General features: G+C 34.5%; 2 protein-coding genes across 3 annotated transcripts in view; one reads left to right on the top strand and one right to left on the bottom strand.

Annotated features, from left to right (window-relative positions):
* LOC139980622 (leucine-zipper-like transcriptional regulator 1) overlaps positions 1–7,696 on the bottom strand; it is a 30,446-nt gene extending 22,750 nt beyond the window's left edge. The window contains exons 1-8 of the mRNA XM_071992409.1: positions 7,454–7,696; positions 6,064–6,126; positions 5,247–5,306; positions 4,784–4,863; positions 3,708–3,819; positions 2,415–2,498; positions 1,950–2,004; positions 853–992 (exon numbers count right to left, since the gene is read on the bottom strand). Coding sequence (XP_071848510.1) covers positions 853–992; positions 1,950–2,004; positions 2,415–2,498; positions 3,708–3,819; positions 4,784–4,863; positions 5,247–5,306; positions 6,064–6,126; positions 7,454–7,557 — 698 coding nt within the window. The 5' untranslated portion in view covers positions 7,558–7,696. The remainder of the gene's footprint in view (positions 1–852; positions 993–1,949; positions 2,005–2,414; positions 2,499–3,707; positions 3,820–4,783; positions 4,864–5,246; positions 5,307–6,063; positions 6,127–7,453) is intronic.
* A 238-nt stretch (positions 7,697–7,934) lies between these two features.
* On the top strand, positions 7,935–23,703 carry LOC139980581 (tyrosine-protein kinase FRK-like). 2 transcript variants are annotated; one of them, XM_071992320.1, is made up of 12 exons: positions 7,935–8,054; positions 14,021–14,112; positions 14,607–14,637; positions 17,053–17,114; positions 17,576–17,743; positions 18,314–18,424; positions 19,037–19,200; positions 19,800–19,919; positions 20,334–20,442; positions 20,951–21,050; positions 21,630–21,711; positions 22,156–23,703. In XM_071992320.1, the coding sequence occupies exons 2-12, from the start codon at positions 14,067–14,069 to the stop codon at positions 22,279–22,281; spliced, it is 1,119 nt and encodes a 372-aa protein (XP_071848421.1). In that variant the 5' UTR covers positions 7,935–8,054; positions 14,021–14,066; the 3' UTR covers positions 22,282–23,703. The 2 variants fall into 2 exon arrangements, with proteins under 2 accessions (XP_071848421.1, XP_071848420.1); XM_071992319.1 differs by lacking the exon at positions 7,935–8,054 and having other exon boundaries at positions 13,811–14,112.
* Positions 23,704–23,839: the final 136 nt, after the last annotated feature.

Genomic DNA, 23,839 nt, shown 5'->3' with positions numbered 1-23,839 from the left:
GACCTAATATAATTTACATGTTGACAGAAAATAGTGTTTAAATGTGACCCCAACCTCACCCTCCTCCCCCCCCCCCACAAATCCACTCCACAAGAAAAACTCCTTCCTACTGTAGCCATTGAAATGTACCATTTACCTACATAAATTTTACACTAAATAAATATATTATAGTATCGTGATTTATAACATAGTGTTGGAGAAGCCAGATGGAATAAAATATGAACTTAACAAACAGATATTTAAAGCTAGTGAAATAAATCAATATCCATACTTGAAGTGATTTACTGTTGATCAATGAATATGCAAACCTTTGGTACAAAGAATGAACTAAAACAACCAGTCTGAAGAATATAGTTTGGCCGAGAGTACTTTTGCAGCATACTAAAGATGATTAAGGCTTCAATTGGCTCCGAGGTGCTCAACAAAACCAGTTAGTTTAGCATATATAGGCATCTATTGTTCTAGCGGACATGATTCCCAATCCAAAACGCCTCTCTCGAAGCATTGTGAGTCTGTGCTGTCTCATCCTATGTTTACATTGTTAGTTTGAAGGAGGGTAGGTGGGTGGGGCATTTTCAAATGTCAGTTTCCCTAAAACTGTAAATTATTGATAGTATGTATGCTTTGGCGGTGGTTGTTTTTGTATTTATCAGATTATCTCTGAAAAATATGGGAGTGACTTATTCCTTAAACGATTCCATATTAGTTCTGGAATAAAACATCATAAGATTTTGGGTAACTTGCACAAAAATACCAGAATATCGTTTCTGAAAATCAATTTAATGACTGACACTCTTTGTTAGGCTTTATATTTTACTTCATTTGATATTTATGAGAAACTAAATGCAATACCTTCTCTCCTTGAAGTTAAATTGATAAAGATCATTGGTAATTCTTGCTCCACTTTGTCCTGAAAAGACGTACATGTTGTCCGCGGCAACAGCCACTGGAAAATTGCAAGATGTAGGTGGATGGTCGCCGACTTGGACCACCTGCGTGGTAGTAACAATAAATATCATCAAATAATGAATCAGAGAGTTGGTTTATCATACCCACATTGTACAGACAGTGCAGGTTTTTAAGATGATATGATACCACCAATACAGAATACAACATTGTTTTCTGTCAGTTTATAATTTCACAGATTTGTTTAACTCTTAACCCTCCTGTACCATTTACCTCCTCCCATCTACCTTTGCAAAAGTCACCAGAGAAATTGATACAGACACCATTTAAAATAGAGTATCAATTTTTTTAGGACCAAACAGACCAGAAATTAACGATGATAATCATCAGGCAGTTTAATATTTTTACGAAGCTCAAGCGACCACAAAAGTGGGAGAAGCCCGCAAGGGCTCATGGATTACAACTTTCACGTCAGGCGGCTTCCAATTCAAAATTGTACCTTGGAATCTTTTCAATTAGAAAGTCATTTCAGATGGGGAAAGCCATAGATTGCTCTTGGATGAAAAGCCCACCTTACTATGACCCGGCCGGGAATCGAACCCTGGACCTCCTGATTGCTAAAGCCTCATTGCTTCAAATGCCACTGTTTTTATCCACTTGGCCCCAGCTACGGTATAAACCAGTTTAGTGATCTTACACTGACCCATTTAAATTAGCCCTTCTTAACTATGCATTTTCTTGATAAAGAAGAGACCTAACCATCCCTAAGAGTAAGAGCCGAACATGAGAAATTGCTCTAGCCTGACTGATAACAATTGTACACATAAAGAAACTTCCAAGCTTTCTGAGAATTATAACAACAAGAAAATGGGGAAAACCTAATTTCACACAGAGATGAGGCCTGTGATCACACTTGCTAGGATTTTGAAAGACTGGTCCAAGCTATAGCTAGTAACTTTCGACTGGAGGTAAGTAATTGACAAAATGGAGCAAAATAGAGAAAATTATGACCTAGCACTGAGAGAATTTTCAAACCATTTTACCTCCTCCCAGCTGGTAGAGTCACCATTTAATGAAACACACCACATGTCATTCAATCTGATGAAGAGATCAAAATGTAAATATGTTCAAACAGGTAGCACTGCTACATCTTTATATTTATCGGATTAACCGCTCTGACTTATTTTATCAGTTGGAGCAAGCTTTTGTGTGTTCGGTTGATAATTTCACCCAACTTAGAGTGAATAAAATCAATTAAAATTGCAATTGATCTAGGCTATATTGTTTGGACAAACTAATGCTTTAGTAGCTGTGAGTGATGAATTTGAATTCATCCGTTAGATACTTCTATTTGTTATTTCATTAAATTTATCTACCGACAGCAGAATCGTTCTCAATCAATGATTTTATTCTTTGGTTCAACAACGAAACATATCAAATCCTCAAAGACAGTTAGTCTGAAATCAGAAGTGAAACAGCAAAGAAGTAAGTGGAAAGAAGCACCTCACCTTGCATTGCCATCGTATCCTGCAAAGATCCACAGTTTATCTTCATAAATGGCTGCCCCGTGAGCAGATCGAGCTGGTGGTAACCTGTTTGAAGGGTACAAATACATCGATAGGGATTTAATGAGCACTGCAAATAAAATGCGGGTAGGCAGAAAAAAGGTGCATGCATTTGAGCGGAGAGCTAAAAGTTCACCAAAAATTGAGCCCTCTTCACTGTGGGATGCGATATACCACTAATGCTTGTACAGTACCAAAGCTTCATTCATGCCTCAATGAGGACATTGTAAGCCTATCTGTGACTGTGGCATTTCCAGAAAATTTTAATCCACACTGACGAAAGTTACGAAGGGGCGTAAAAAGGAAAAGGCATTTTGCAAGGACTGAGAAATTTCTTTCACTTTGCATACCTCATGAATGAAAGATGAATAGTTTGTGGTTAATGTAAGTTCCGAGTCATGAAAAAATATGATAGCTTGATGTAATGAGAGTAATACGCAAAACTGGTAAAAATCAATGCGAAGGCTTATATCTTTCCTCTGAAATGCCTCCCGCTTTATTTGCCGACACCCTAACCACTAGGCTATGGACACTGATTGTATGTCCAGAGGTTCGAAACCGGTAAGGAAAGTCGTCATTAAACTGTATGCGTTTGTCACCTGTATCGAACAATACTAGTTCTGTTTTGGTGACATATTTGCCTTACTCAAACATGATGCTAACCAACTCTGTGATTCCTAAAGCCGGATCTCGAAAAAGATACTTTGAACAGACTTTGTTAAATGAAATGGAGGTAAATGACAAAGGCAAATAAATATATATATAATTTGAAATTGTACTGAGTTGAAAAATCCAGAACAGTGAAAAGACTTCCAGCCTCCACCGGGATATATGTATATATATATATATATATAGATTTAGATATATCTATGTAGGTACAATAAGCTACTTTGTCCATAGAAACAGGTATATGTTGAGATGTCAATTTAAGCTAGTGCTATGTGCTAATTAAACTGCCACATTCTGATATCACAATTCAATCCGACCACTTTGTTTATTCATTCACACTGGTATGCAACAATACAAACTGGTGTCAGTCAATTGAAATTGCATGTGTGTCTCTGCAAGTTGGTATATGCCGAGTGTTTCGATATGACAACTTGCCATACATGAACATAAAATGAAAACAATACAAAAGTTCATGTCTGGTGTAAAACAAAGTAAAACAGGGACAAAACAATACAAAGCAAACAATTCCAGGCAGTTAGTTGTATAAACTGGAGGGGCCCATCTTACCTGCCTTCAAATTTATTCCATTCCACCCACTGACCATTTGACAGTTTGTACTCAAAGAGATCATTTTTATTTCTCAGGTTAGAGTTGGAATAGATGTCTCCCGTATACCCACCTACACAAAGAAAATGAAATATATATAGAAAAAAATAGTTGATATGACTGAATGGTGGTAGAGTACAAATGTACTTTTACTCATATCTGTCAGTTACTGAAATGCTCAATTAATGAGTCAAGCACAGAGGAGATGTTGTAAGCTTTTAGCTTCCTTTTGCTGAAATATGATCCTCATTAAAAAAGGAATCACAGAATATATTAGACAAAATCATACACCATGTCAAGGTTCTTTATTAGGCTTTAATTCTCAGGCGAAAAAACTGTTTAAAACAGAACGTTATGTTTCTATTGATATACACTGCCATTCTGATGAGTTAAAAACTTGACCATAATATAACATAACAGGTTAAAGGGCCAAAAAGGGCACATGACCCATGGAAAGCCCACCCATAGAAAACTCTATACAGGAATACACACAAAATAATATATTTCGTAATATAATTTTCATCCTAGGTCACCTCAGTCCTCAAGTTCCCAGAAATGCTGAAAAAACAAATAAACCCTCCTGCTTACTTGGTAGTCTCCAACAGGACATTAATATGTTCATGCCACATCTGACTTTGGTCTGAAGGGAGACCTTGTGTTATGTTGTTATTCGCATAATTCACGCCCAATTAATCAGTTTTCAGCAGAGAGAATCAGCTAAAGAGGAGGTCCGCCATCTTAACAATAGATTTGAACAATTAGAGCATTGTGGTCAAGTGGTTAATTATGATAAACGACTCGTGATCTCGTTATTGCAGATTTCAGTCCTGCTCCGATTGTCGAGACGTGTCCTTGCCCAAGGCCCTTCATCTCAGTTGCCTCTCTTTACACACTTGTGTAAAAGGGGGAACTGTGAATAGCTAACTTGTGTTAATATACTGTAGTGTGTTGTGTGCAGCAGATTGTTTGTGGACCCTATGGGGGGGGGGAGGGGGAGTCCCCTTTACATCATCATGTAGAAAGCGGCGCACACTCACCAAAGATGAACATGCTTCCATGATGCACCACAGCCGAGTGATGATACCTAGGTGCTGGAGGACTTCCAGTAGTAAAAGCTCTGTAAGAAAAACATCAAAAGAGAATCATTTATTTACTGCATACACAAACAGTTTAGCTCTTTTGGTAATGGTGGCAACCAAGAAGAAAATTATATATACACAAAAATTATATTTTATTCATGACTTCTCCAAGATTGTATACCTTCTTTTCTACATTCCCTGTTGATCTGTTCCTTCATAGTTCTGATTCATAGCTCTGATTGGCTGATAATGATGTCATGTGACTATTCCTGCAATTCCTAGACTTCATTAGTATGCATAGATCCTGGTAATGCTGGTCACATTTTGCATAATATTTCCTACTTCATGGTCTTAATGGTTTATTCAGGACTTTAAAGTCAGCCTACAGCAATTTTTTTGATAATTAAATACTGTAATTTACCTCCCCCAAGACTCCTCCTTGACATCAAATCTCAACACATCATTCAGCATATTCTTCCGTCTGTGGAATAGAATTCACAACAAAATGATAAATGGAACACTCCAAAATGGCTCAGTTCATGTACGCAATACAAGATAATAGACCAGGGAGGTGAAGAAAGCATGTATGGAAGTATTACTCTTTATAAAATTAAATTTATAAGTATCATCCCATTCATGAATTTATCTTACAGAAAAAAAGGCTCCCGTCTGCCAATAAGTCTTTTCTCCACCATTTGGGATACCTTTGGAAAATGGTAAAACAAATATTATGGCATTTTAAAGTGACTAGGTTCCTTCTTTCCAAAAATTCAAATTGCATTTAGTAGAATATGTTTTGTCATTGAGGTTACTAGCATTGTGAGGAGATCTGTGGTATGAGAAGATGGGTTTGTTAGTAAAACAGCATTCAACTGCTTTTCATGTTTTCATATAGCAACTATGGTTGCTGTAGCAACAGTGTAACAATGATGGGATGACTCTGCTTCCTCTATGCGTGGACAGTGAACATCAAGCCAGAAGGAAGAATGATCGGGCAGAAAATTCTCGAAGCAATGTCATATCTCCAAGTATCTCCATAGATATAAACGAGTTGATGAATAAAACCAATGAAATATTATTATCACACATCTGTGGCTTGTCTTACTTCGTTATTTACATGTTACAATGTAGCAATGTCAGTCACTTATTTTATGTGGCTATCTCAGAATAATTGTCTCCATGTTTACGTAGTTGGCCAAATGGTTTTCTGACATTGTAATACATGTAACTACACTCACCCATTATCTCCTCCAAAGACATAGATGGCATCCTTGTATGCCACAACTGTATGCTTGCTTCTCCTATCATGGAAGAAACAAAAAGTTTATGTACTGGTGATATTGTGAATTAGATGAAAGAGAATTTTAAATCTAGGTAAAACAAGAATGTTTGATACTGTCTGTACAAAACTGTTGAAATGCTGGGCATGAGAACTCAAAGTACATTGCCATGTTCAAATGTGAACAACTTTTTTTTTCTATGTCTAGGCCTATGGCAATAATGCTACTAGACAAAAAGCTACCATGAATGATGTTTTAGTCATTCTGAAGAAGCATTATTGTCCAGCCTATATTTAGAACTATGGCCTAATGTAAGACTGTGTGGTACTTCACAACGTACCTCTAACTTCCCATACTGTGTAATATGGATGAAGCTACACCCAAAGATACTGTTACTGCAATGTTTTGAATTTCAGATTGTAACAGCTATATATTTAACATAGTTTGAATCCAAACTGATTTAATGAAACCGGCTAAAATTTTTAAGATGTAAGAAGGAAATATCAAGTTTTTATTCTGAGTCACTGGAATTCATATAGGCCTAGCCTACCATTAATTTTAGCAAAAAGGGTTATGTGAAAGTCAGGGAATTTTGTCTTTGTTTTGACTGTTCTGACTTAAGAAAGTATTGTAGCAGTGAAATCACATAGTCACATACAGTAGTTGAAGTATAAAACTACACCAAAGAGCAAATTCAAAGATATATCACTACCTTTGACCTTTAAAGAACATTTGACCACTTAAAATTGCCATAATACCTTATAACAATCACATCCTACTAGGTGCTTTAGCCTGGCTTATTTCAACATGCAGTGCTACCAACAACCTACAAGAGTCATTTCATTCCAACTTCAGAAAACAGGACAATAGGCCAACGCTACATGGTATTTGTAAAACTCATTGAAATACTTTTGAATGACACAAGATTTAACACCAAGTTGAAGTATAGAACTACAAAACTGTGTTAATTCAATGATATATCACTATCTTTGACCTTTAAAAGAACATTTGTTCACTTAACATTGCCATATAATACCATATAACATTAACAATAACTACTGTATTACTAGGTGCTATAGCCTGGCTTATTTCAACATGCAGTGCTACCAACAACCTACAATAGCCATTTCAATACCAATTTCAGAAAACATGAGAATAGGCCAACGCTACATGGTATTTGTCAAACTCATAGAAATATTTTTGAATGGCACAAGATTTGTTGTACATAGCCTGTAGGCTAGGCCCACCCATGGCATCACCACTAACAAGTAACAGTAACTTTACACAATAACACTGTAAATAACACAGGGCCTAAGTTACATTAGCGCAACTTCAGCATTAATTGTACCTTGCACCCACAAATTCATCACAGGCAGGCATTCGTTTCCATCTGTGAACAGTTTCAAATGGACCACTATCAATGACTACCCCAGGAGAGTGCAAAGAAGCCATTTTCAGCGTCAGATATAGTCACATATGCAATGTTGACAGCCCATCTGATTCTCCGGAAGTAGCACTATCACTGAAATTTCTGTGAGCACTTTAATTTCACCGTCGGTATCACGAAAGAAGTCAGTTGGTTTGAATAGGAGTTATAAAAGCTCGATGCGATATAAGAATGTATGTAACTTAATCAACTTACATTCGAGCTGTCGTCAGTGAATGCAAGAAAGATCAAAACGAGAGGAATTACCATACCAAAACTTACCCTAGTCACGATATTTCCCGGTTGGATATTGTGAGGGAGGGTGGGGATGGGGATGGGATTGGGTTTGACAATTTTGATGAATATTAATGAAAGACCAGACAGAAACAGCGTCTGGTTCAAGCAATAAATATCTTCTATGTCAATGGATTTCCCCACTATAGTTTAATGCAGGCTGTGCTACTATACACTAGCGTTAACCGACATGAAAATCAATCAGTGTAAGCTGCAGCCGACAAAGCAGGTTAATACTATAGCATTTCAGTATATAATTGTGGTTTAGGAGAGAGATGGGGGGGGAGGGGTGGAGAAGGAAGGATAAAGGAATTAACCCACATGGCGTGATATAGCCTAGGGAAGCTACGCTTGAAACGGTGTTCATGATCTGCTACTTGAAAATGTCTGACAAACTTACGATCGAAATCATGATTCGAATCATGATTTTGAAATACGTAGGCCTACTGTACTCCCATCTTCTCAACATACAGTCACGCATGGCTTTAAACTGCGGGGGGGGGGGGGATCACCTTTGCGTATATCCCGACCTCCGTAGTCGAACGGACCATTAGAAACTTGATGATGCGAGGTGACAATGAGTTAAAGAAAGGCTAACAATGGGGAATATTGCAAATAAGATGCACCCTTATCCGAACTAATTAAAGAGGTTCTTTGAATCGATTTTGATCAACATTTCTTGGTATTATTCGATTCAAACTTCCTATAAAAATGCAATTAATGGTCAAGCTTCATTTGAAATAACAAATTAAAGTCCCCTGTTCTATGTGATTTATTCTGATATGAAAAAAAGTTGAGTGAGAATCAAATTACATTCATTCATCACTTACTCATGGCTTAAGGACGATGTCTTCAGTTTATCAAATTTAATGTCAGTCCGAGTATTGCACGTGTAGTTAAGGTGGCATACTCCTATTAGAGTCTATATCAGTCTACCCGAATGTTCTCCTTCAGGAAATGTGCCAAAAAAGTAGTAGGAGAACATCTTTTATGAAATGTTATCAATCAGGATCTGGTTTCAGTCTGCCTCACATGTTGAAGCAGGGTGTTGTTTCCATATAACAACTCCCTGGTTGAAGAGAATGCATAGAAGTACATGTGGTGCAAAATTTGGTCATTTGAGGCAATTTTAGACCCCTAGAGGCCTCCCAGGAGCAGCATACGAAAATTGTTTACTATAATGAGTGAAGAGGTTTGTTTACAAGTGACGAAAACTTCAGGCTTTCATTGCAAAAACTCTATATGGTCATGATACGGAAAACTAGTGAGAACTTCTATCTAGACCTAGAGACCACGTACTTTTGTGATTTATTGTGTAAGTCAATGGAGCTTTTTAAAAGGCATTTGCTACGGTACCTTATGTAGTTTCCTATGTGTACATTGATTACCGGTATACATGGAAGCTGCTTACGTCATGGATAAAGATAGCACGCTGATTAGTATCTTAGGGGGAAACTCAATGTCGCAACATGTTTGTGTATAGGATCATTCAGGGGGAAATTATGTTTAGCTAATGGAAGAGGAACATTCTATATAACCATCCTGGTGAAGCTTACCAGCACTTCGAACAAAGAGTTATATCAAGATATTGATTATCGAACTGTCATTGATTGTACCATGAGTCAACTTGAAGCAAACACTGGCAAGTGTACGTTAAATAATTGTGACTACCCTGACATCAAAATGTTTTATTTTTCCTCTATTTTTCATGTCATTGTTCTGACCTTAGATCGGTCAGAGTTCAAACTTTACCTAAAGGGGATATGAAGTTAATTTTGAAGGAAATGTTAAAACAAATTTGTCAGAGTGCTTTAATGAGATCACACATATTTGCTTCAAGATCGCTGTTGGTATGAAACCTTTCAACTTTACATGATGATGTTATCCCGAAAACTGTGCGTAGGAATGTTCACCTGCACTATCAGTTTAATCCCGTTTTACATAATCATAAAAATAAACAAAAATCTTCCTGTGTCTTGTTTAACTTTCTAGAAGACTTTTTTATACAAGGCATGCAATTAGTAGGCCTAACCTTTATTACTGAACGCCCAAACCTTTTTCAAAACAATACGACACATTAACTTTAGCCTGGCCGTTTTATCAGAGAGTGAAAATGCTTTGGCGCACTGCGATAAATAACATGTTGAAATCGGAGCATTAATTACCATTATTTAGCTTTCTAGCATATATGAAGACAATACTGATGACCGTCAAACCAAAAATGTTAAAAATTGTTTTCGCTCACGATAATCGAATTATACCTTTGTAAATCTCGCCCTATTTTAAGTCTATATTTATTTATATTCTTCTTTGTTATTTGCTGTTGGGTAAGCTAGCAATATGACGTTATATGTGTCAGCTACCTGTGACTCATCTCCCAAACACTCAGTAAAATGTGACGGATTCTACTCTGAATAAACTTTGTTAAACCAGAAAAATAGCACTCTGAGGATGTCAATCATCATGGTGTTAGGTGAGAAACTGGCTTAGACTCTTATTACATATGTCGCGGTCTGTACATCCATAAGTCCATAATTAAAATGCGGGAAATGGCTATATGGTTATATGCTATAAATGATCTTGTAACCTAACTTGGATAAAAGAGCTGATACCGGTAGCCGGTATCAGCTCCCTTCGAATACTGTTGATGATATCACTGCGTATTATTTACATCTTTTACAAATCTTTTTATCATTTACAAATTACCCTGACTTTAAGTTGCAAGGGTATCATTTGACGCTTCTTCCGATTAGCAAACATTGTATTTGCTGCTATGCCCATTAAAAGCCCCATTGACTTACACACTAAATCAAAAATGTAATGTGGTCTCTTAGTCCAGACAGAAGTTCTCACCGTATAGCTAAACGCTATACCCACCCGCTTGGCCTTTCATGGCACCATCAATTTTCCGTAACATGACCATGCAGATGTTTTTGCTATGAGAGCCTATAGTTTTCGTCACTTGTAAACAAACCTATTTACTCGGTATAGTAAACAAGTTTCGTACGCTGCTCTTGGGAGGCCTAAAGGGGTCTAGATTTGCCTCTATTGACATAATTGTGCACCACATGTACTTCCATTCATGCTCTTCAATATGAAAGGCACAAAGAAACAGATCATGATTGATAACAGGTCAAAAAAAGATGTTCTCCTGCTGCTTTTGGCACTTTTATTGAGATAGGATAACAACCGGGCGGACCGATATAGACTAATAGGATTTTGCCACCTGTAAACACTGTCCAAAGCTTTTTCAGTGTAAATTTACGTATTCCTTTGAACTTGATTACGATGCATACTATACGATATTGCATTGGAGTCTAGATGACAAAATTGGTTTTCAATTTGCTGGCAAACTATATCTTACCGGTTAAATTGACTAAGCTATATTAATGACAAAACTTTTAAAAAGGCAAGAAAGGTAAGGCTCATGAATTTCGACCATTTAAATATTTATTTCTTTAAAAGCTAAGAACGTTATTCATTTTACCAAATCTCCAGTTAGTAGATAAATTGAAGGAACCATATTTCACGAAAAAGGGGGAAATAAGCGTAGATTTGTATAAAAAAGTGTCATTATTATGAATAAGAAAAGGGGATTGTTGTTACGGTTTTTGGCATAGTTCACGGTATTCGGTTTACACGTATACATTATTCGCCAGTTAATAATCGAAACTAGTAACCAATCGGGCACAGTTAGAAATAATTGACCCAAACGAAGAATTCGACATTTCGTAATCAAAATTTGTAAACACCTCATTTAAAAAACAGGCTTTTTCAAGCTTTAAAACGTATAACATTTGAGAGGCTAAATAGACCTAAACATCTTCTTTTACGAGAAGGAAATATCTTTAAGATGCATAAATGCAAGGGAAGTAAATTCGTCAAGATTCCTTATCCTTAATTCGACAGTTTTGAAATGCCAATCAGTTGCATCAAAATGCCAACATTTGCATATCTAATTAATAAAACAATAAATCACACACACACATAAACAATATTGTTATCATATTTAGATTATGTATCCTCAACCATAGCATATTAACCTTCGACGAAAATAGAGAAATAATATGACCCAAATGTTACTAAATGTGGAAATGTGGTTTTCGGCCACATGTTGGTTTGCGAAATTCGACTATTTACAACGAAATTTGGAAATATTTCATGTCTATTGAAATAAGTATATTTGTGAAAAGATAAATGCTAATTTCGATTTCGCTCCAAATACGCACTTTCAAACTTTAGAAAGATTACGCAATACCCGTACCGTAACCGCAGTACTAGAAAGTTCAATACTATTGTGAGAAGTGACGATGAGCGTTTATCGACAAACTGTCGAATTTGTTCAAATTTCGAACATTTGACTGAAAATCGATTTTTCAAATATCTGCTCATGTTTCTGAGTTAGCATTAAGCCATCATATTTAACTTTATTCAAAATTCATGACAACTAAGCAATGTCTCTAAATAGAAGTTTAAATTAATAAAGCCTGGTCGAAGGTTTGGGTAGTACAAAATCCAACCAGGCTTTCCTTAATCCGAGAAAAATGTCCAAATAATTGGATACATGTAGTTTTGCTAAGTGTTGAAGTGTGTTTTTCGGCCACATGTTGGTTTTGTGAAATTCGACCATTAACAACAAAATCTGTAAATATTTCATGCCTATTGGAATACACATATTTTGAAAATGAGTTTAATAAACTAGTCTAATACAGCCTGGTCGGAATTTTGAGTAATAACAAATCAAACTTTCCTTAATTCGACATAGCTAAACTCGCTGGGATTAGGATTAACCTAAACGGTTAGAGTAGGATTAATCTAATCCTTGTCATACCTGCGAAACCGTTTCGTTAGGATTAAAAGTACTAAACTATAACCTACCACATGACAGCAAAATAACTTTGAAAACAAATTAAGTTGGGACGAATTTTGCCTTGTATTGATAAAGATATTCGACCATTTGTCGATATTTGCAGACTTCGATCAGATTGTTTCACATTTTCGTTTTATCTCTTATTAAAAGGAAAACTAAGATTATATCATGACGCACAATTCGACCATATTATTGTATTGTAAGGTTTAATGCTTCCCAAAATGTTAACACATATTTCCAATTCTATTAAATTTATAATATCAAAAATGAGTTATTATATTATAATCTGCAATGAATAATTCATAACTTCGTATTTCTTGGGAACGTACAATGCTATTCCTAAAGGAAAAAGAAGCATTATTCTAAATTCGTCATGAGATTTTATTATTTCAAGTCAACATGTGAATGTCGAATATTAGGGATTTTGGTGAGCCACACAGTTTGCAAAACTAATTATGTTTTAATGCTTGTTAATAACATAGTATAAACAAGAAACAAAATCCTATTCACAAGATTAAAAAAAGGTTCTCATTTGTTTCTAAACAACAATTGGTTATCAAAACAAGTCACTGGTACTGAAAATCACATTTTAAATGAAAATAACTCAACATCATGAAGAAATTTCAGTAACTATGTCCCCTAAGTTCCCCCTTTAAACATGTGTCATTGACTTTATTGATTTCACTTTCAATAACCGTCAATCAATTTTATAGTTTTGCAATCACTATAGATGTCACAAAACAAATGATATTGACTTCACTAATGTTATATTGTTGCTTAACTGCTGTTACAGCAGAAACACAAAGAAACCAATCAATCAACAAATTAATGAGTCATTCAAATTACACTGATAAAAAATATCCCCCTCCCCCCTCCCAAAATAAATAATAACATTAACATTAAACCTACAAAAACTTAACTCCTTATGTCTTTCCCCTGAAGTGCATTATCTACAAACACTGATCGATATAAAGTTAAGTAAAATATGCAGTTCTGTAGGTCAACAAATGATAAAAGTAGCAAATTGCTCGTACTTTGTGTTTTCCATGGTTACCATTTTAGGGGCCGGTTTGGGTTACGGGTTGGGTGGGGGGGGGGGGGGAGGGGCAGTAGTGGGCAGGTGATTCCCAATGATTTTCACAATAATGGGGATTTTCACGCAGGTGCGGTACCGCCAACATCCAACCTGTTTCAGGCTAACTAGATCGAGATATATTTAATAGCCTTAATAATTAGCTTAAGAACTAAGAATTTAAGGAACTTTTGTTTTTATTTTGATAAGTCGTATATTTCGTGAAACTAAATATGTTCGAACTTTTTCCTAGTGCGAAACGTCGAAAACGTAACATTAATGATGGTGCTTCTATCGCAATGGAAAATGTTACGTCCGGAGATGAGCCGGTTTCACAGATATCGAGTAATTATATGCTTTCAATTTCACTAAAAGTAATTTATTAGCAAATAAAGAAATGCATTTGACTGGAAAATTACATTTACTAAAATGGGTATAGAATTGCTGAGTTATGGCCAGATTCGAACCAGAGACCTAAGATTTAAGCCCTGCGATTAAGCCGTGTTTGTAACGATGCTTTCATTGGTTTCAACTCCCTTCTATAGTGAATTTTAGTTAACTTAATTTTGTTCATCATATCAAGTCAGATAAAAAAGAGCAAATCTTTTAACTAGATCGAGATGAAGTTTATTACTAAATAATACTGTACGATATATACTTTAATTAACTTTTTTTAGCGTCTCTAATAAGGACATTTTAATTGTCAGGTGCACCTGATTGTGGCCGTTGTCTATCTTCTAATTACTACAAAATTACTGTCTTCGAATTGTTTGGTCTTATAAATCCTTCCTGTCCTTTTATATTTAAAATTTTTAATTTTATTTCAATTATTGTCTTAGCTTTACCAACAGACATTCCTATTTCTACAAGGTAAGAACAAGTTTGTTACTTAAATTAATACAATTAACAGTAACATATATGTTATTTAGTTCATAAGTGTACATCACTTGCATACTGACGTTATTTTTCGTATTGACATTTGCATAATTGAATTACGTTGTTATTTATTGTCAAATATTGTCAGAGGTTAGACCTTAACAGTGTTTGTTATCTGTTCTCAATGGACACCTATATTATCATTGTTAGGTATAAAATATGAGTAAATCCGACGGAAACTGTATTTCCATGAACAATATTGGGCATTTCTTTCAAATATATCCTTCAAAAAAAGTAAGAACGTTTCCTTTGGATAATTAGGAGCAAAGATGTACAGGGAAATGGTGATACTGCATACTCAACAACACATTTGTTTGGTTTCCTTGCTCACTATATAAGAGGAGTATAGGATGGAAAGTGGTTTAAGTTACTTGGTTTTCTTGCTCACTATATAAGCGGAGTATAGGATGGAAAGTGGTTTCAGTTATTTGGTTTCCTTGCTCACTATGTAAGGGTAGCATAGGATGGAAAGTGGTTTAAGTTATTTGGTTTCCTTGCTCACTATAAAAGGGGAGTATAGGATAGGATGGAAAGAGGTTGAAATTGTTTGGTTTCCTTGCTCACTATCTAAGGGGACTATAAGATGGAAAGTGGTTACAGTTGTTTGGTTTCCTTGCTCACTATTCAAGAGGAGTATAGGATGGAAAGTGGTTTAAGTTATTTGGTTTTCTTGCTCACTATATAAGAGGAGTATAGGATGGAAAGTGGTTTAAGTTACTTGGTTTTCTTGCTCACTATATAAGAGGAGTATAGGATGGAAAGTGGTTTCAGTTGTTTGGTTTCCTTGCTAACTATATAAGAGGAGTATAGGATGGAAAGTGGTTTAAGTTATTTGGTTTTCCTGCTAACTATATAAGAGGAGTATAGGATGGAAAGTGGTTAAGTTATTTGGTTTTCTTGCTCACTATAAAAGGGGAGTAAAGGATAGGATGGAAAGTGGTTTCAGTTGTTTGGTTTCCTTGCTCACTATATAAGAGGAGTATAGGATGGAAAGTGGTTTAAGTTATTTGGTTTTCCTGCTAACTATATAAGAGGAGTATAGGATGGAAAGTGGTTAAGTTATTTGGTTTTCTTGCTCACTATAAAAGGGGAGTAAAGGATAGGATGGAAAGTGGTTTCAGTTGTTTGGTTTCCTTGCTCACTATATAAGAGGAGTATAGGATGGAAAGTGGTTTAAGTTACTTGGTTTTCTTGCTCACTATATAAGAGGAGTATAGGATGGAAAGTGGTTTAAGTTATTTGGTTTTCCTGCTAACTATATAAGAGGAGTATAGGATGGAAAGTGGTTAAGTTATTTGGTTTTCTTGCTCACTATAAAAGGGGAGTATAGGATAGGATGGAAAGAGGTTGAAATTGTTTGGTTTCCTTGCTCACTATCTAAGGGGACTATAAGATGGAAAGTGGTTTCAGTTGTTTGGTTTCCTTGCTCACTATATAAGAGGAGTATAGGATGGAAAGTGGTTAAGTTATTTGGTTTTCTTGCTCACTATAAGGAGAGTATAAAATGGAAAGTGGTTTCAGTTGTTTGGTTTTATTGCTCACTATGTAAGGGGAGTATCGAATGGAAAGTGGTTTAAATTATTTGGTTGGCTTGCTCACTTTGTAAGGGGAGTATAGGATGGAAAGTGGTTAAATTTGTTTGGTTTTCTTGCTCATGCTCTATCTACGGGTGATTTTGTTTTGAACGGTAAGTTTGTTTACTGATCGTTAAAAAGTGTTAGGAAATTTCATGGGTATACGTACCTGTATTGAAAGTGGCTTGAAGTTATTTGGTTTTCCTGCTAACTATATAAGGGGAGTTTATATAGGATGGAAAGTGGTTTATAAGTTATTTGGTTTTCTTGCTCACTATATAAGAGGAGTATAGGATGGAAAGTGGTTTAAGTTATTTGGTTTTCCTGCTAACTATATAAGAGGAGTATAGGATGGAAAGTGGTTAAGTTATTTGGTTTTCTTGCTCACTATAAAAGGGGAGTATAGGATAGGATGGAAAGAGGTTGAAATTGTTTGGTTTCCTTGCTCACTATCTAAGGGGACTATAAGATGGAAAGTGGTTTAAGTTATTTGGTTTTCTTGCTCACGATATAAGGGAAGTATAAGATGGAAAGTGGTGCAGTTGTTTGGTTTTCTTGCTCATGCTCTATCTACGGGTGATTAAGTTTTGAACGGTATCTTTGTGTACTGATCTTTAATAAGTGTTAGGAAGTGTCATGAGTTATACGTACCTAACAACCAGTAGCCTAACAAGTTAGGTCTACCCTTTATTACGAAGTATTTATTTCTTATTCTGATGCTGCGAGTCAGTAGATACGTTTAAATTGTGACAATGCCTGTCTATTCCCTTTGTAGTCCTACATTGCCAGAATTGCCGACTAATGATACCATTTCGCTACATTCTAATGATTCTGAAGGTAAGTAACTGTACTCTGTCTGAAAAAAATTGAAACCAAAACACGCATTTATATCAATGTTCGTGAATAATGTATTTACGTCACCAACTTCATTTTCATCGTCATCGTCGTTATGATTATGATTATGATTATGATTATGGTTATGGTTATGATTATGATTATGATTATAATTATTATTATGATTATTATTATGATTATTATTATTATTATAATTATTATTATTATTATTATTATTATTATTATTATTATTATTATTATTATGATTATTATTATGATTATGATTATTATTATTATTATTATTATTATTATTATTATTATTATTATTATTATTATTATTATTATTATTATTATTATTATAACTGGAATACATATTTTTTATCACAACAAGTTACATGTGTATAATACAATATTGTAAAACTCCGTTCACTTAATAAGAATACAAATTCTTTGATGTATTTTAGATTATTATGCTGCCTCTGACCGGCCGATCGAACAGACCGGAATTTTCACCGAGAAAGATGTCTGCCTGATTTTAAACATTAAGAAGGCTAAATGGTACAGCCGATGGATGGGAACTATTCCCGACTCGAAAGGAGACAAGAAATACGTTATGCTTACTACAGTGTCAGGTGCCTCATTTTTGTAGCATTTGCATATCATGTAGTTTTAGTAACTTTTCGAGACAACTGTCTAGAACGAAAATCACACTACAAAACTCATAGATTTAATATTTTCCGAGTTTCAAAGACTATAGTTCCAATAAAGAAGCATCGAAATACAAATTGTGATAACATATAAGAACGAGATATATTTAACGCATTGTCGAAGATTAACATTTTAGTATTTGCCTATTTGAGATTATACACTCATTGTAAACTTGTCTCGTTAATTGTAAACACCAAAACATGTACGTCCCTGTAAAACGTCGTATGTTATTCAATATACGTTCATGACTCCTTGGGCCTATAAGTATAAGGGAAGGCCTACAGCGCATGTCTGCGCTTAAATCATACTGTTCATATGTTTAATCATTAGTCTCTTACATCCAATATTATGTTTATTTATTGACATATATATATATATATATATATATATATATATATATATATATATATATATATATATATATATATATATTGGGTTTTTGTATATTCATATTTTCTTTACCTAACGTTCGTTTGTTTGTTGTTCCTTATCAGAGAAAGTAATACGAAGCAAACAAATTCATTGGAATGAATTTATCAAAAGGAACATTGACTTGCCAACGACAAAGCACCTTGTGAACGTCGAAGGCATTGCAGTGTTACAAGGTATAATCAAGCTATAACGTAGACATTGATACAACTATAATGACACAGTAATTAATGATTTGTAAATTGAATAATCCTGTGCATTCTTGGAAACTTTGCAACCTCCAGATACAGTAACACCATTGGATTAGCTATTCAGGATATTCCCATACACTATACAATATAGCTTTTACGCCTAGGTTAGGCACATTATAGAAGATCTAGGTAAATGCATTATTCATATTTTTATTTGAATGTTATGAAACTAAACTTGAGTTTTCTTGTGAGTTGGCGCATGTCATCTTTCTTGTTTATTTTTCACTTTAGTTTTCAACTTACGTTTCTGTTATAGTTTGTGTCTGCGCTCAAGTATTTGGGTAGAAGGAAACGGTTTACTCGAAGTAACAATCAAATAATTTGGAATGAAAAGGAGGGGGGGGGATATTTAAATCTCGTGTGTATTTGTTAAGATTTTAAAAGTGCAACAAACAAAGACACTTTAACTACTATCATTTACAGTTTTCCTGTTGCAATAACATATTTATTTAATACTTGTTAGGCAATTTACGACCCGAAGAGAGGATAACACATATATTTTCCTACAACATATTTGATTGCTTGTTATACCTGTAGGTAGATTTCACTTAGTTCAAGAACTACATGTAACCGAAACTCTTGAAAGTCGACTGGCAAAGGTTTCTATCCGAGGTGAAACTCAGATCCCTATGCATTTATCTGAAGTAATACAGCTCATGGATGGTATCTTAGAGGGTATGAATGTCATTCATTCATACGGGGTACGTATTTTGGTGATTGTAGTCGTCCTCGCATGCACAATTTACAGCAATAGACTGTATTAAAAATTTGTATACAAGTTAACGAGACTGACATTTTGATTTCTAACATCATTTTCTTCAGAAACGTTTCTTTGAAAACGTGATAAGTAATAGAGTATAATCGGAAATAACAGTGGGGAAATAGGATGAAAGGATAAGACCATTTCGTTGCTAGTATAAACACTACTCAATGACCATTGTTATAATTAACGTGTTCGTCCCATCGCCATATTAACAGTTTTCCATGTTTTCGTATCTGCAAGGATCGAAACGTCAGCAATTCTGTTTTTAAGCTTATATACAAAGGTTTTTTTTCAGTATAGATAAGCATCTTTCTTCTGGATTTGACAATAGAAAAACATTTATAAAATTATTTCTTTTTCTTTTCTTAAAATGAAAGAACAGACTATCGGTGCACGAAACATTGCTTCTAAAAGCAATGTATTTTTTTCATGTTGTTTGTAATGAATGATTAATTATAAAACATTAATGAAGCATATAGGACGCATTATCACATTGCTTCAACCCTTTCTATTATCTCTTTTATTTTCTCTGGTTAGTTTCTTCATCCCGGTTTATCGACTAAGAAGATCATTCTGGCTGGTGAAGGTCATATCAAACTTTATGATTTCTGTCTTGCGAAAGATACCCGTAATATTATTATCTTTAACAAATCAAAGGTATGTGATTTGCATTTTCTTCAGATTTATTCAAGTCCATTTTAATGTTTCTATTCAGTAATCAGTACTAGTGATTATCATGAAATTCCTCTCTGCGGAGTCGTCGACATTTTGAACTGTCGATATATGTTGACCTTTTCACACCGGGAGTTTTTAAACATCTAGGACATGTCGAAAATATTTGTTCGTAGAAGTATAAACCATACAGTCTGTAATATAATGTTATAGACTTGTTCATCTGATGTATTGTGATGATGATGATGATGATGATGATGATGATGATGATGATGATGATGATGATGATGATGATGATGATGATGATGATGATGATGATGATGATGATGATGATGATGATGATGATGATGATGATGATGATGATGATGATGATGATGATGGTGTTGGTTTTTCTTTCAGTTGTCGCGTTCCTTGAATAATTTCGCTCCGGAGGCTATGTATCGCAATGAATATTCATCACCCGCTGATGTTTGGTCTACAGCTGTGGTCATTTGGGAGCTATTGACAGGTAACAAAATCAAAACATTGAAATGATGAAAACATAATAAGAGGAGAAATATCAGTAATTCAATTAAATTGTTAATCTTCGGAAGGGTACATTTATACTTCAATTGAACATTGCTCTTACTTTAATCAACATCAGTATCAAAGTTAAGATTTATGTATTTGCCAGTACTTTGGCTGTCGGAACCCATTATGCATTCATATGTCTTTATCCTTTTTTCAACCGTCGACGTACTTGTTTTATCTTACTTTTAGAACAAAATCGTAAACTTCATTTTGACATCTATATATAATACAATGCACTAGCTTTTGTTCTAAGGCTTCAACGTTGTTCATATCTATTTTTAACATTATCATGTTCCGTTGAATGTATCTTTACATTTAAGTTAATTAATATATGAAGTTATAGATCTGATGGGTGTTGTCAAGTTTTCACTGATTTTGTTATGAAAAGTATCAGTAATAGAAACAACTGGTTAAACCAAATGATCTGTGTTTTTTTTAATCGAAAGGGAAACTTCCATTTCCTCCTGGGCAAGATGGAAAGGACTTCGGGGATTTGTTGGCGATTACACCAGTTGAAACGCAGGTTACTAAATACGAACAATTAAAGTAAGCTCCAAAGTTCAATCTATTCCTGATATATCGTTTTCATTGAAACGAAAGCAATATTTGCAAATTCATTTGCATGTTCCAACGTTTTGTAGTATGAATTAAGTATCCTACACTTTATAAATAAACCATTTTGTGGACATTTTCAACCAAAGTCTGATATTTTTTGGCAGTCAATACAATAACATGCTAAAAACAGCAGCACAGAGTAGAGAGAAATATGAGATATATACATATAGAACTTTTAAAACATCACAGGGCAAAAACTATTCTCTTATACAATTAGTTTTTTCAAAGACCAATTTTGGTATGGTACTATAGAGGTGCTATTCACGTTTGAAGAGTGATATGTTTTAGACAATAATAATTTGCACTGACCTAGAGGTGTTTATCCACTGTATTTTCACATCGAAATTATCATAAAAGTAAGAAAGAAATCCTTATAATATTATTCTTTGTTATTCGAACAAAATTATAAGAGATAAGGGAAAGTGTTAACTTTTATTGACAAGAACGCTTAACGCAATCAGCAATGTTTATCATTTGAGTTTATCGAGGTGTTTGACTGTCTATCAACAGAAACAAACTTTTGTTCCAATGTTGGCACCTTCCTTGTCCGCTTCGACCTACTATTCCTGAATTGAGGGAGTCTTACACTAAGGTGAATAGTTCGCAATATTTTCCTTTTACTTTGGGGATTTATTGGTTTAACCAGGTATTCCTAACATTCGTTGACATTTGACCTATGTGTGTGTGTGCGTGTATGTATGGAAGGGTGTGTATGTATGTGTGTTTGTTTGTTTGTTTGTATGTGTGGCTGTGATTCTCGAATTGAGATATTGCATTTAAAAGTTGTCCTCACATTTTGAACTTTAACCTTTGACCTCAAATGACGAAATTCATTTTTGTTTCTTTAAAAAAAAGTCTTTCATGAATAAGTATCACTGTTCATAACTTAAAGAAGGACATCGTCACATTTGAAATAATTATATGTCATAAATAATTTATACATACACTTGTTTTTGCGAAGTAGAAATGACCATATAATGTTTTTAAAATAGCGTTTTTGTGAAGTTTCCTTCTTTTCTTCCCCATTAATTCACAGATATTTGATCGTTTTAAAGACGATAGCTATGAGATTCCACGTAGTGATTTATATACTTCAATGACTAAAACCAACCCGGAAAGTGACGATGAAGACTATACTGATAATTATACCGTTGCATCATAACATTACACTGTTGTATTTGTTTATTGTCCATTATTATGCCATAGGCCTATATAGTTTTGGGTTTATTTATGTAAATATTCTTAATTTCTGCATGTTTGGTGTCCCGTCTCACTCAATATATGTATATTCTGTGTCTTCTCACTCAATGTAGCTGTGTGTCTTGCATCCTTACTCACTCAAGGTATCTGTGTGCCATTTAAAGCATTTTTAAGTTTGTAGTTATGTTATTACCGCAGACAATCACATATAATGTAGTGTAATACACAGTAGCCTAATTGCCTAAACGTTACACAATTATGTTTCATTAATATCGTGTGAACTGAGCATAATGTATTGTACAAATACACGTATATTGTTAACCGTCAATGTATTTCGAAACTGTAAGTGAAGTCTTAACTATGTATGACTCTAAAATAAAATGTTAAAAAGCAAGAATCATTAAAGTGTTCAATGCTATTTTAGACATTGCTTCATACTTTCATTTTGTGTTCAGTGTATAGGATTCATGCCAGTTTGTTTAAAGAGATGATCACATGAAATATTTTAGTGTCATTAGCCAAACATATGCATATTTTCTTTGACACTATATTGGGTTATAGATTATGAAAACACTAGTAAATTATGAAACACATCAACCGTCTGATACAACATTAATATAGGCCAATGATTAATTATTATGCTCCCCTTCGCAGCTTATATTTGACAAGGTTCCAGGCCTGATAAATATCCACAATAGTTGACTAGTCTGCACAATTTCCCAGTCATCTGTGAAAATGGAAAACGTTGCATAAATTAAAATATTGAAATATGATTTATGATTTATTTTTGCACATTGGTTTCATTCATAAAACTTCCAAGTTTTTGTACCGTTTCCTGTTATCTTCTTCAATCATGATAAAAAAAAAGTACCTTATCGTCTTCAAGCCGGACGAAAGAACCTTAAATAATTCCCAATATTGCCAAATTATATCTATATCTCATGATATAATGTAGCCAACTGGTCGAACTCCACGACTGTGTTTGGATTAACCATCATACATCAAATCCTTCGAAAGACGACAAAATATTGATTCCAAAATGCAGTATTTTAGTAAGAGAGAAACACATAGGATTACTTTCGATTGTTAAATGAAATAAAAATTTAAAGTAAATTGCTTATGAAAATTTTGGGCAGTTAAATCTGCGTAAGAAGCATTTAACTATAGGGATAAAGTTTTCAATTCTATTTTAGAACTTACCGAGTTGAATGAAAAAGGTCCTCATATTTCTTTTGCAAAGTATATTGGTATCAAACTGTTATATGTATGTCACATTCGTCTGATTGAAGGAAAAGTTGAATAAAATCAAAACAGTTTGGTTGCTTTAGATGAAGAAAATATTACAATTTGTCAGGTATGTCGAATAGAACAGCTGGTCGGCTATTCCAAAGGATACCCTATAAATATTTTCCAAACGGATTCTAAGTCGGAAAACCTCCCAGTTGAAAATGCGTTTTATTTATTCATTGCGAAACAGACTATTTGAGTGTGACCATAAATTCCTGAATGCAGAATGCTGA

This window comes from Apostichopus japonicus, chromosome 15 (genome assembly GCF_037975245.1).
Source record: "Apostichopus japonicus isolate 1M-3 chromosome 15, ASM3797524v1, whole genome shotgun sequence".
Lineage (NCBI taxonomy): Eukaryota > Metazoa > Echinodermata > Holothuroidea > Aspidochirotida > Stichopodidae > Apostichopus > Apostichopus japonicus.
The sequence above is the reverse complement of the archived record's forward strand: the minus strand, read 5'-3'. Positions and strand labels throughout refer to the sequence as shown.

Bases quoted from the DNA above. Each gene is read 5' to 3' on its own strand.
- LOC139980581 (XM_071992319.1), top strand. From the start codon at position 14,001: ATGTTCGAACTTTTTCCTAGTGCGAAACGTCGAAAACGTAACATTAAT. The intron at 17,744-18,313 runs GTGCCTCATTTT...GTTCCTTATCAG, and splicing joins TATGCTTACTACAGTGTCAG to AGAAAGTAATACGAAGCAAA. The intron at 20,443-20,950 runs GTAACAAAATCA...TTTAATCGAAAG, and splicing joins CATTTGGGAGCTATTGACAG to GGAAACTTCCATTTCCTCCT.